The sequence below is a fragment of the Choloepus didactylus genome, chromosome 6, assembly GCF_015220235.1.
Source record: "Choloepus didactylus isolate mChoDid1 chromosome 6, mChoDid1.pri, whole genome shotgun sequence".
Classification (NCBI taxonomy): Eukaryota; Metazoa; Chordata; class Mammalia; order Pilosa; family Megalonychidae; genus Choloepus; species Choloepus didactylus.
In genome coordinates, this window is record NC_051312.1 from 18,596,240 (window position 1) to 18,608,402 (window position 12,163).

The window sequence follows — 12,163 nt, forward strand, 5'->3', positions numbered from 1 at the left end:
AAATAAAACTAAAATGGAACTGCCTTTTCCCCCTATTTTACTGGGTTGGTGTATTAGTTAGGATTCTCTAGGGAAACAGAATCAATACGAGATATCTATAAATATAAAATTTATAAAAGTCTCATGCGCCTGTACTTCGCGAGCTCTTGGGACGTATCAGCCCCCATCCTCCGTGGGCCGGGGTCGCTTGGGGCCCAGGACTTCTGCGGAGGATGGCGGAGCAGAGGCGAAGGGAACGCGGCCTCCGGAGGTGACCCGGGCGCCCTCTGCGGCGAGAACGACCGCCGGCCCCGGGCTCGTGGTCCAAAGAAGCATTTGAAGCGTGTAGCAGCTCCAAAGCATTGGATGCTGGACAAACTGACTGGTGTGTTTGCTCCTCGTCCATCCACTGGTCCCCATAAGCTGAGAGAATGTCTCCCTCTCATCATCTTCTTAAGGAACAGACTTAAGTATGCCCTGACAGGAGATGAAGTAAAGAAAATCTGTATGCAGCGGTTCATAAAGATTGATGGCAAGGTCCGAACTGATATAACTTATCCTGCTGGTTTTATGGATGTCATCAGCATTGACAAGACTGGAGAGAATTTCCGTCTGGTTTATGATACCAAGGGTCGCTTTGCTGTTCATCGTATTACACCTGAGGAGGCCAAGTACAAGTTGTGCAAAGTGAGGAAGATCTTTGTAGGCACAAAAGGAATCCCTCATCTGGTGACCCATGATGCCCGTACCATCCGCTACCCTGATCCCCTCATCAAGGTGAATGACACCATTCAAATTGATTTGGAGACGGGCAAGATTACCGATTTCATAAAGTTCGATACTGGTAATCTGTGTATGGTGACTGGAGGTGCTAATCTGGGAAGAATTGGTGTGATCACCAACAGAGAGAGGCATCCTGGCTCTTTTGATGTGGTTCATGTGAAAGATGCCAATGGCAACAGCTTTGCCACCCGGCTTTCCAACATTTTTGTTATTGGCAAAGGCAACAAGCCATGGATTTCTCTTCCCCGAGGAAAAGGTATCCGCCTCACAATTGCTGAAGAGAGAGACAAGAGACTGGCTGCCAAACAGAGCAGTGGGTGAAATGATCTTTAGGTGAAATGGATGGAGAACTCTTTGTGGTTAATAATAAAGCATGATTAATTGCAAAAAAAAAAAAAAAAAAAAAAAAAGTATCATGCAACTGTGGGTATGCACGAGTCCAAATTACGTAGGGCAGGCAGCAAACTGGCAACTTCTACAAATTCCTCAGGAAACGCTTCGCTGGTCAGTTAAGAAGAAGTGAAGTTCCTCTGTCTGTCTCGCTTAAAAGTCTTCGACTGATTGGATTAAATCCAGCTGACTGCATTCTCTCATTGCGGAAGACAAGCCCTTCATTGACATTATCAGTCACAGCTGCAGCCAATCGACTGATGATTTAACAAACCAGCCTTCTGGTTTATTAACCAGACACAAATGTCCTTGAAGTAACAGTTAGGCCAGTGCTGGCTTGACCAGACACCTGGGTACCATCACCTGGCCAAGCTGACACATGAACCTAACCATCACAGTTGGTGAAATGTGAATAGCTTTAACAGCGCCTATTTTTGAGGACAATGTGGAGAAATGGACACTCTTCTAATTACTGCTAGGAGTTTACATTGGTACAACCTTTAGGGGGGTAGTTTTAGAAGCCATAATATAAATACAATTTTATTGAAATATACTCACATACCCTACAATCATCCAAAGTGTACAATTATTCACAGTACCATCATATAGTTGTGCATTCACCACCAGAATCAATTTTTGAACATTCTCCTTACTCCAAAAACAATAAAAGTAAAAGTAAAAAAAGAACACATAAAACATTCTATCACCACCACCCCCAATCCCACCCTATTTTCATTTAGTTTCGTCCCCATTTTAGAAGCCATATTTTGATGCAGAGAAATTTTGCTGAAGAGAAGCAAGGCTTTTTAGATCAGGAAATTTTGACCTGATCAAGGCACTTCCAGCAGTTCATGGATAGAATTCAGGGAATCTCTGAACGTCCAGAGAAAGAAAAAATGCACCCTTATTTTTATTAACTTGCAACCATAATCTAGCATTCCCTTCAATTATGAATATATGCACCAAACTACAGTAAATTTGTAGTACTTCTGACTTTGTCATTAATAGTAATCAGATAATTTCATACCTGATCACAGTTACTGAAGATAATTTGAATAGCATTTACTCTCATCACTGTTTCTTTATATCCACTATTAAACTTGCAGGTTTCATTTAACAAATTAATCAATTTTTAAAATATTTGGATAAATGTATTTCGACATAATTCTGTTTCATTCATAATCTTTCTGTCTTATTTTATTCACTCATGATTCTGAGAAGTTTCCATCAGCTTCACCAGATTGCCAAGGAGCCCACTGCAGTAAAAAGTTTAAAAGTTGTGCTTTGGATGAAGAGCTCAGTAGGCTGCTGATGACCAGCTTTGTAGAGGTTTCCGGAGAGAAAAACATTAGCAATGGCAGGAGGTTATGAGAAAAGTCACCAGTGCAATCTCTCCCTGGATTTTTGTTTTTTATAGCAATTTGGAAGTTGCAGATTCTGTCTTGAATTTAATTGGTACCCATTGTTAATATTTTAGGTTATCATTTTAAGGTTGTATTTCTCTAATTATCAAAGTAAGAAGTAAAAGAGCATCTATTGACACTCCTATGTGAAATAAGAAACGTAGCATAATGTATGCCAATTATTGGTCATCAATTTTTTCTGAAACTAAAGTATGATATTTTGGACCCAGATTATTATTGTAATTTCATTTTTGCATTGTATATCTTTGCAGTCAAGAATTACTTTTTGGCATTAACATTCTATTTTATTACCATATTTAAAACGCTTTATCAGGCTTAATTCTGTATTTTATTGATTTCAGCACTCATCTCTTTACTATAATTTACCAATTCTTGATTATTTATTTTGATTCACATCTCATCTAACTGGAGCATGCCTTCAATCAATTTTTCATTTGGCGTGCATGAGTGGCATACTTCCTAAACGTATACATATCTGAGAAGGTCTTTCTGCAGACATTATACAAAAGCAGCAATTTGACAAGTTGTAATATTTTTAAATCATATCTTTTCTCCTAAAAACTTGACAGATAGCTTCCTTCATTTCTAATTTTGGTGACATGGAAGAGATGTCTGAGGAAACCTAATGTTTTTGCCCTTTTGCAGCTAAAAATCTGCCTGAATGATTTGAAAATTTTTTTATCCTTGAAACTCAAAATATTCACTAGGGAATAACCAGTTGCCAGCCACTTTTGTTCATTTTGCCTGATATATGGAGGGGTCTCTTTATCTACACACTCCTGTCATTCTTCTGTCAGCCTTCTTTCAAAGCATCAATTATCCTTAGGTTAAATCTGTTTTCTCTGTCCAACAAATCATTCTCTCTCTTTGTTCTTATCACCCAGTTCCACCTTCAGACATAAATCTCAGTTGGTTTATTTGTTAAATCAACGACAAATTAAACAAAGGTGATCAGGTGCAGCTCCTCCACTCCTTGCAATCACCCTGTGTAATGACAGGATGTCATTCCCAAGTGTCTGATGAATGATCTGGTTAAATGTCAGATCAAGGATAGAGTGGGGACCGAAATAAAATCCCTCCCCTGGTTGGAAGTGAGCCCCTGGCATCCGTATCACTGATGCTCATCTCTCCTTGTCTGAGGACCAGACTGTTGGCAACCTTTGTCTGCTGTGGATCTAGCTTTCCGTCTGCTCCTTGGTCCTTCTCCTCTGATAAACGCTCAGTCACTCCCTCTGTCGGGCTGGCTCTCCCCTCTGCATTGACTCGGTTCAGAAACACTGCAGATGCCCGGGCAGCCTCACTGTACTGGGCCCGGGACCTGCTCAGCAAATGCTGCAAGGTCAACTGCAGCTGCTCTGGGCGCCGGCCCCTGGGACCCTCTGCAGAGAAAAGGACTCATAATCACAGCAGGAGATGATGATCACAGCAGACTGAGGGGCAGCTCCTGGCTCTCCCCAGCTTCAGAACAAAGATGGGCTGAGACCTTCTGCTGAGGAATTTTCTAGAAAACTTCTTAAAGGCCCCCAAGTCAGACTAATAACTGGTTTCAATTTCTTTTTTACACTTTCTGGGTGACTTTAACCTCAGATACCTTACATTTTTGCCTTTTAACTATGTATCTTTTACTTTTGTCTTAAACACAATTCTCATCATTTTGTTTAGCTTGTAACCCAATTTTGAGTTTTAGGCTTTGGAGTCAGACTTTTCCGGTTCTGATCCCATCTCTGCCACTCACTAGCTGATGTTGAAGAAGTTGTCTTATCTGTCAGGCTTCCATTTAATTATCCATAAAATGGGAATAGTAATTGTTGCTACTATCTCACAGTTCTTGTGAGGATTACATAATAACATAATACCTATAAAGTGCTTAGACAATGCCTGGCATATGATTCCCCAATCATTTCTGATTAAGGATTTTGACTAATTGTAATCTAATTGTAATTATTATAATGAATAAATGTTATTTTTGTCTTCCTGATTTCACATATTTTTTCCAAGTTAATCTTATAATCAGTGAATTTTTAAAACTTGGCTGTCATTAAAAATATTTCACTAAACTTCCAAGAACACTAAACTTCTCATTTTTAAAGAGAGCCAAGTTTTAAAAATTCACTAATTTAACATCTACTTTAAATATCACTTATTTCATTTATTCTTCTCTATTTTACATCAATTTCTAGTTTTAAACCTGCCCTAACTTTGCTAACTTTTTCTCTTGTGTTCTCTTGTTTATTGGTCCTTTTTGGTCTTTTTATTAGTGGTCTCTATAGTGGTTGGCAGAACACAAATGTAGGAAACTATAAACAGTAGAGAGAGTCCATCTTATAAAGTTTTCAAAAGAGAGAACAGTTTCTGTTTGGGATGATGGAAAAGTTTTGGTAATGGATGGTGGTGATGGTAGCACATTATGAATATAATTAGCATGACTGAATTGCATATTTGAATGTGGTTAAAATTGGGAAATTTAGGTTGCATATGTTACCAGAATAAAAAAAAAAAAAAAAAAAAAAAACTCTAATGTGAACTATGGACAATAGTTAATGGTATAATTATAATAATATTCTTTGCTCAACTGTAACAAAGTTACCACACTAATGCAAAGTATTAGTTATAAGGAAAACGGTTTGTGGGGGTTGGGGGTTGATATGGGAACTCTCTACTTTCTGCCTGATTTTTCTGCAAACCTACAAGTTTTCTAACAAAAAAAAAAATGTATAGATTAAGAAAAATAAAGAAGAAGAAAGAGAGAGAAACAGAGAGAGAGGTGAGCTCTTTCTTATTCCACACTGTCTTTGAGAGTAAGTGGCTTGCACCAAATTCCCCAGCTTAATTAAAGATAGGTCACCAAAGAACTCCCATTTTAGGAAACTTAGGGGACTATAGAGGATCAAAAGCACATACTTCCCCACTCCCCACCCACATTTTTTCACTTAATGATTTGAAAGGTAGGTGGCACATTTGATCAGTTGGAAGAGAGCTTCTTGAAAACATTTTGCTCATAATTCATGCTGGCCAGTGCTTGTCCAGTGGCTGGATTTCAGGCAAAAGATGACTGGCTGCCATGCTACCAACCAAGAGGGGTATGCTGGTTTGGATGTATTATGTCCCCCAAATGCAATGCTCTTTTAATCCAATCTTGTGGAGGCAGATGCATTTGTATTGATTAGGTTGGAATCTTTGGATTAGATTATTTTCATGGACATGCGGCCACATCCATTCAGCGTGGCTCTGGATTAATTTACCTGAGCCCTATAAGAGCTCAGACAGAAGCTCAAAGGAGCTGCAGGTTACAGAGACGTTTTGAAGATGGCCATTTTGAAACAAAACCTGGGAGCAAGCAGACACCAGCCACATGCCTTCCCAGCTAACAGAGGTTTTCCAGATGCCAATGACTTTTCTCCAGTGAAGGTACCCTATTGTTGATACCTTACCTTGGAAACTTTATGGCCTTAAGACTGTAACTTTGTAACCAAATAAACCCCATTTATAAAAGCCAATCCATTTCTGGCATTTTGCATTCCAGCAGCATTAGCAAACCAGAACAAGGGGTGACTCAGAATGGAGTCATTTACTCTTAGCCTGATCCTGATAGGGAACCACATGGGATTAACCTCCTGGAAGACAGAAGGATGTGCGCCATGAGGCCCAGGGCTCTTTGATTCCAGCCCTTTTCCAACATACCATGGCAATTTCTTCCACTCTGACAGAGGAAGAGGTGGATGCTCTGGGGTGTGGCTCTGCGAGTTACCTTCTCTCCTCCTGCCTCTGAGAGGTGATTTTAAAGGGCAGAGGAGAGCTTTAGGTGCCTCACCTGGCCCCTGTTTGTGCATCTTTGAACCTTCAGGTCTTGTACCAGAAAATTCAAGCCTGAGAAGAAAGCAAATCACACAGTAGGCAAGCTTAAGTTATGATTATAAACCATGGCTTCCCTCCCACCAACTCCTCCTCCCCCTCCCTAGGGACACGCCTGGAGCTGGACACTCAAGACAGTTTTGTCAGGCTGCCAGGTGAAAAAAAGGCACATGTATCCTACCACACTTCATATTTTGGCACATTTTTGAAGATATTTTCATTTATTGGGCTCTTTGAAATCTCTCCTCTTTAAGCGTGTTTGCTCCACCACCAAATAATCTGACAAGGTCCCACAAGCAGAGACTGGAAGCTAGGTCCACACCTGCCCTTGACACACTGGAAACCACCAGAGGTGCATAAATACTGAGGAACAACCTACCCCTTCTCCAGCCTGTGGCCATAAATTAGCCTACCCCCTTTTGGTTCTTAAAATGCCAGATAGGCAAAGGATTCCTTGCTCTTTAAGGTCTTCTGTAGACAGGTTACAGGTCTGCCATAACACTCACTCTCCACAGTTGTCAGGTGCTGCAGGTCCTGGAGAAGGGCCTGAACAGTTGAAAACCTCTGAGTCTGCCAGGTTCAGGTTCATAATCTGGAACCACTGTGTGTGTGTGTGTGTGTGTGTGTGTGTGTGTGCAGGAGAGGTCTGTGTTTCTGGGTCTGTCTACCTGTAGGATATTGAGAAATATCTGAATATTGGATCTATGCCCATCATTCTTTTATGATACCAAACTCTAGCTCTACCCAATACCTTCCCCCTGGGTATTTTCAGGTTACTATCTCAGCCTCCTTGAGTCTCCATTTCATCATCTATGAACTGAACGTTGAATTGAAGCTTTAAAATTCCAATGTGGATGAAAGCAGTTTGCAACATGCTCAAGTCTGAAGAGGTTCACATTGTTCCCATCAAGGAACAGAGTAGGACTCAGAGAAGAAAGCTGTTAACAGTGGGATTGCTCAACTGATGAAATGATGGAGCCGAGATTCCAATTCAGATCCATTCTTCTGGAATGTGCAGTCTTTCCCTTACATGATGGGGAGAAAATCCTTCCGCTCCAAGCACACTGCTGCAACCAAGTCTAACCAGGAGTGATCCCACTGGGTTGTTAGGTGATCCCACACGCCCTTTCTGTCTGAGAGCCTTCTTTAACTTCAACTGCCTTAGGAAGGATAATAAAGACTCAAACACCAAATAGGAGGGAGAGGCACTGAGGACAGCCCATGAATGGAAACTGCTTTGGAATCAGACTACCTGGGTTTGAATCCTGAGGTCAAATGCTGGCTCTACCATGTTGTAACTGTAACCGTGAGCACTTGACTAATTTTTTGGGCCTTGGTTTCCTAAGGTATAAAATGAGACTGGTGGAAGGTTAAAAAGGATCATAAAGCCCCTGGCCCAGGGTCTCATTTATAGTAGCTCTTGTTTCAGGAGAGGGCCCCTACAGGGCTCCAAGCAGAAGGAATAGGACAAGAAAAGTATCCTTGACCCCTGGGCCTGTTTGTGGGGTATGTAAAACCCCTTCAGAAGTTCTGCCCCATCCGCGTGCCAAGGCTCTGGAGTTTTGGCATAACTCCCCTGCCCCTTACCTCTTAGAGCTGCCCTGAGTGTACCCCAGTTCCTTTCTGCTGAGAGCCCACAAGAAATCAGCTTAGAGCAAGTAAGACCTTAGCCACAGTGCCTCTCCAGCAGCCAGGTCAGGTGGGGAGAGAAACCCAGCTCTCCAGGCCTCCAGAGGTGAGTAAGCCCCTGGTTAGAATCTTCTCTGCCCCTGGCAGTGCCCCCTGGGCCCATTCCTTGCCCAGTTTGAGCTTTATATTTGCAAATTGCAGTATTAGGACCCAATATGCACACTCGGGCGAGGATGAGTGAGAGAGTAAAATACTAGGTGTTCAATCTATGTGAAGGTTTTGATTTTCTTCTTAGAACTGAGTCCAGAAAGGCCTCAGGTGTGTCCCCTTTACCAGACAGACTAGTTATCCCTCCCTGTCTTAGCCTAATGGCTGGATTCTGTCCCGTTTTCACTCTCCTGCATGCCTTCTGATTTAAAAAAACAAAAACAAAAACAAAACTTGCTTACTGTTCTTTGTTCTCAAGACCTCAAGGAGAGGCTGATGGGAGGGCCTAGCCATAGAGCAAGGCCCCGCCTTGGGGTGAGTCGCTATCCAGTGACCCTGCGCCTTTCAGCTCCCAGGCTGCAGACTTCCCCGCGGCTGAGACCCCATACCCCGGAGCCCTGGGGTTGTTGGCAGCCAGCAGCCAAGGCAAAGCTCTCCTCCAGCCGTGGCCCTATGCCTTGCACCCCTGCTGGTCCAGCTCTGGGCCTAAGGCTGCAGGATGAGGGATCAGGGGGCTTCCAGCTTCCAACGCTGCAAGCAGGCACTGAACTTGTGGGTGCTAGGGGCGCCGCCCGGCGGGCTGGGACAACCTGCGCAACGTGGAGTTGGGGCTGGTGCTGCGGCGCGAATATTCCATTGCCCCACCACGGAGGGACGGTGAGTACCTCATCCTCGATGATGTGCACGTGGCGCTGCGGCGGGAGAGCCCGGTTCAGATCCGCTTGGAGCTCATCAACGACTGGCTGAAGTACACCGACGCCTGGGCAGCCTCCATCAACGCCGAGCTCTCATTCCTCCCCAACCTCAATTGCAGGTTCTCGGCCGACCATCGGGAGGTCAAGGCGTACAACCTGGAGTATCAGACGGTCACGGCCAGGGTGCAGGTCCCCCACAGCATCTACTCTGTGAATGCCCTGGAGACCCCCGACTTCCAGCCCGCCTTCCTGCAGCATCTGCTGGCCCTTAGAGACCACCTGGAGAAAAAACGGACCCGTGAAGCTGAGTACCTGGCGGAGGTGCTGGTGCTCAGGTATGGCACACACCTTCTTACTGAGGTGGAGGCCGGGGCCTCGGTGCAGGAGGAGCAGGTGAGGCGAGAGCTGGTGGACAGCCAGGACAGAGAGACAAGCAAGGTCACGGCCGCCGCCTCAGCCATTTTCTTTGACATGGTCAACGCCGAGGCCGGAGCCTCCTAGCAGGCACAGAGCCAGCTTGCCCAGGACTACGTGCGGAAGATGGTGGCCTCCAATCATGCAACCGTGGCAGTGTGCCTTTCTACCCAGGCAGCACCCTGCAGAAGTAGCGACAGGGCATCAGCAACAGGCTGGCGGCCATCGGCAAGCCGGGGTTGCCCTTGCCCAGGCTGATCCAGCTGGAGGCGCTGCCCAAACTCCCGGCGCCCGCGGTGCGACGCCTGGCGGCCACCACCCACCGCGCCATCCACCACTGCTACGCTGTCAACGCGCACCCGAGCTGCCTGCGGCACGGCGCGCCCGCCTGCAACCCTCAGGACGACGTGGACGTCGGCTTTTGCAATAGCGCACGGCAGCGGCGCCGACTACAGCTGTGGAGGCGTCTTCCAAGAGTGTGAGGCCGTGTCGGGGCAGCAAGCCGAAAGCCTCCGCCAGGCATACGGCGCCCCGAACCCAGTCACCGGGAACACCTCTTGCCCGGCAAACTACACGGCCAGCGCCCTGCACAGCAAGCTGAAGACATTGAGTGTGCCCCGTTCCGAGTGCCAGAAGCAGTGCCACAAGTGCTGGCTCTTCTTCCAGTGCTGCCAGAGCGTATGCGCCACCTGCGAGCTGCACAGCGTTGTGGGCTTGACCGGCTCCTGGTGCATGCGCTCACAGGCCTCCCCGAGAGCCACTTCTGGCTTCCTTTTCGGAGGCCTTTATAACCCTGGCAGCCTAAACCCGCTCACCAGGACCCAGCTCTGTCCCCCTACTCCTATGCACTGGCACTCTTTGGAGACCTCAAAGTGTGCATTAGCAGAGACTGTGAGCTGGGTGCCACCCAGGCCCTTCAGCTTCCAGATGGGCAGTCCTTTGGCTGGCCTCTTGAAGGACCAGAGCCCTGGGCTCCTGAGGGATGTGTTCTACAAAGATACTGCCCTGGACAACTCCATGCAGTGCCCAGCCGGGTACAGCCAGCACCAGGCTTACCCCATTGATGGCTGTCAAATTCTCTACAGCCACGGGGCAGGGGCCCTCCTTGACCAGCCTCAGGCAGCTGTCCGGATACCCCCTTTTCTCCCCTGGCCACCCTTGCTGGACAGTAGCAGCTCCCATAGGCCTTCTGTCCTGGTGGACTCCAGTAGTCAGCAGATCTGGGTGAGGCTGCAAGACTCCAGCCACTGACGAAATCAATGACCCATCCCTTCTGGTCCGGCTCCATGGGGTCCTAGCAGCGGGGCCTTGGCTGGCACCTGGGTGGGCACTGTGGTGGCTCTCGCTCTGGGGATATACTGTGGCCTCAGGCACTACAAGAGAGGGAGCTCCAGGAGGCTGCAGGGGGGCACCCTGACAGAAGACCCGGTGGGCTACAGGGCCACTGAAATGACCGCAGAGCCCAGCTCTGAGTGCTCTGCTCCACCATCCTGGCCCAGCAGAGCCAAGGGAAGAAGTGAGGCTCTTTCTGTGTCTGAGTCCTGCCTGCAATTCTCTGGTGTCAGCTGGGATGAGATATCACCACTGTGTGTCAGCTGTGAGGGTGCCTGAGGAGGCTGCTTCCTGGAGTGACCTGGGAACTGAGGATTTGAGTCCCAATCCTGGCCCAACCTTTTCTGGGGAAGGGAAGGGTTAGACAGTATCTGAGGTCCCTGGATCTTCTTTTTATTTTTTAAGCATTTTTTTTTAGACGTTGGCTCTTAATTTTGTCTTTAATTTTTGTTGTGATAACACATATAACATGATGTCGCCCATTTTAACTACTTTCAAGAGTTTTTGTTTGGGTTGGTGAAAAAGTTTTGGTAATGGATGGTGGTGACGGTGGCACAACATTATGAATGTGATTAACACCCCAGAATTGCATACTTGAAAGGTCTCTGGATCTTATTTCAAATGCTTGTTGCTGCATTTAATGATTTCATTGAATAAGTATACAGGGTCTGGGTCCCCAAGATGATGTGTAGAGAACCAGGAGCCAAGAAAGTTTTTACACAATAAGGAGTGAAGGCTTTGGTTTCTATGGGCAAATGGGCGATTTCCTTTGGAAATTCCTGGCTACCATGCTCCTGATGCTCTAGAATAAGTGTGAAAAACAGTATGCAAAATGAAGTGAGTCATGAATGTAGGTTTGGTGAGATTGATGGATTTGCACCAAAAAGGGTGATGGAGGTGACTGCAACCTGATAGTAATCTGAGCTACTTAATCCCCAGTGGAGGTGACTCAGTGGTCTGCCCATTTGACTCCACTGGGCAGGGTTCTGTCTCTGACATCTGTTCTCAGTAAAGGTGAGCCAAGGTCATGGAGATTTGTCTAGATGAATCTAACCCACCTATATCTTTCCCTCCATTTGGTTTTCTCCTACATTGAAAATGTTCCTAAAACGGATTAGCCAAAATGTTTAATCTATGCATAGAGTTTTTATGTAGAGGCTGTAGAGGGTTTGGGTTAGAATCCTTCCTGAGTGAAGAGCCTACAGGTGGGAATAAAGGGCTGAAAAAGAAAAAAACAAAACAAAAAAAAACAAAACAAAACCCTGACTCCTGTCCACTGGGAGCTGGTCTGGCTGTAACTGAAAGGCCATTGAGTTCACCAGTGTCAGATAAGGTGAATCTGTGACCAGGATGGACGGAGACAAAAATAAAACCCCTTCTTAATCATGTCTGAGCACAGAATTCTATTCAAATCTCAAAAATAACCAAACATGGCTGATGCATCATTACTAATTAAAG

At 45.7% G+C, this 12,163-nt stretch overlaps 1 protein-coding gene across 1 annotated transcript; it reads left to right on the forward strand.

The window, feature by feature from the left end:
* The first annotated feature begins 280 nt into the window (after positions 1–280).
* LOC119536066 (40S ribosomal protein S4, X isoform-like) lies at positions 281–1,153 on the forward strand. The gene has a single exon (XM_037838625.1). It carries the CDS (start codon positions 346–348, stop codon positions 1,081–1,083), a length of 738 nt encoding a protein of 245 aa, XP_037694553.1. The 5' UTR covers positions 281–345; the 3' UTR covers positions 1,084–1,153.
* Positions 1,154–12,163: the final 11,010 nt, after the last annotated feature.

Bases quoted from the DNA above. Each gene is read 5' to 3' on its own strand.
- LOC119536066 (XM_037838625.1), top strand. From the start codon at position 346: ATGCTGGACAAACTGACTGGTGTGTTTGCTCCTCGTCCATCCACTGGT.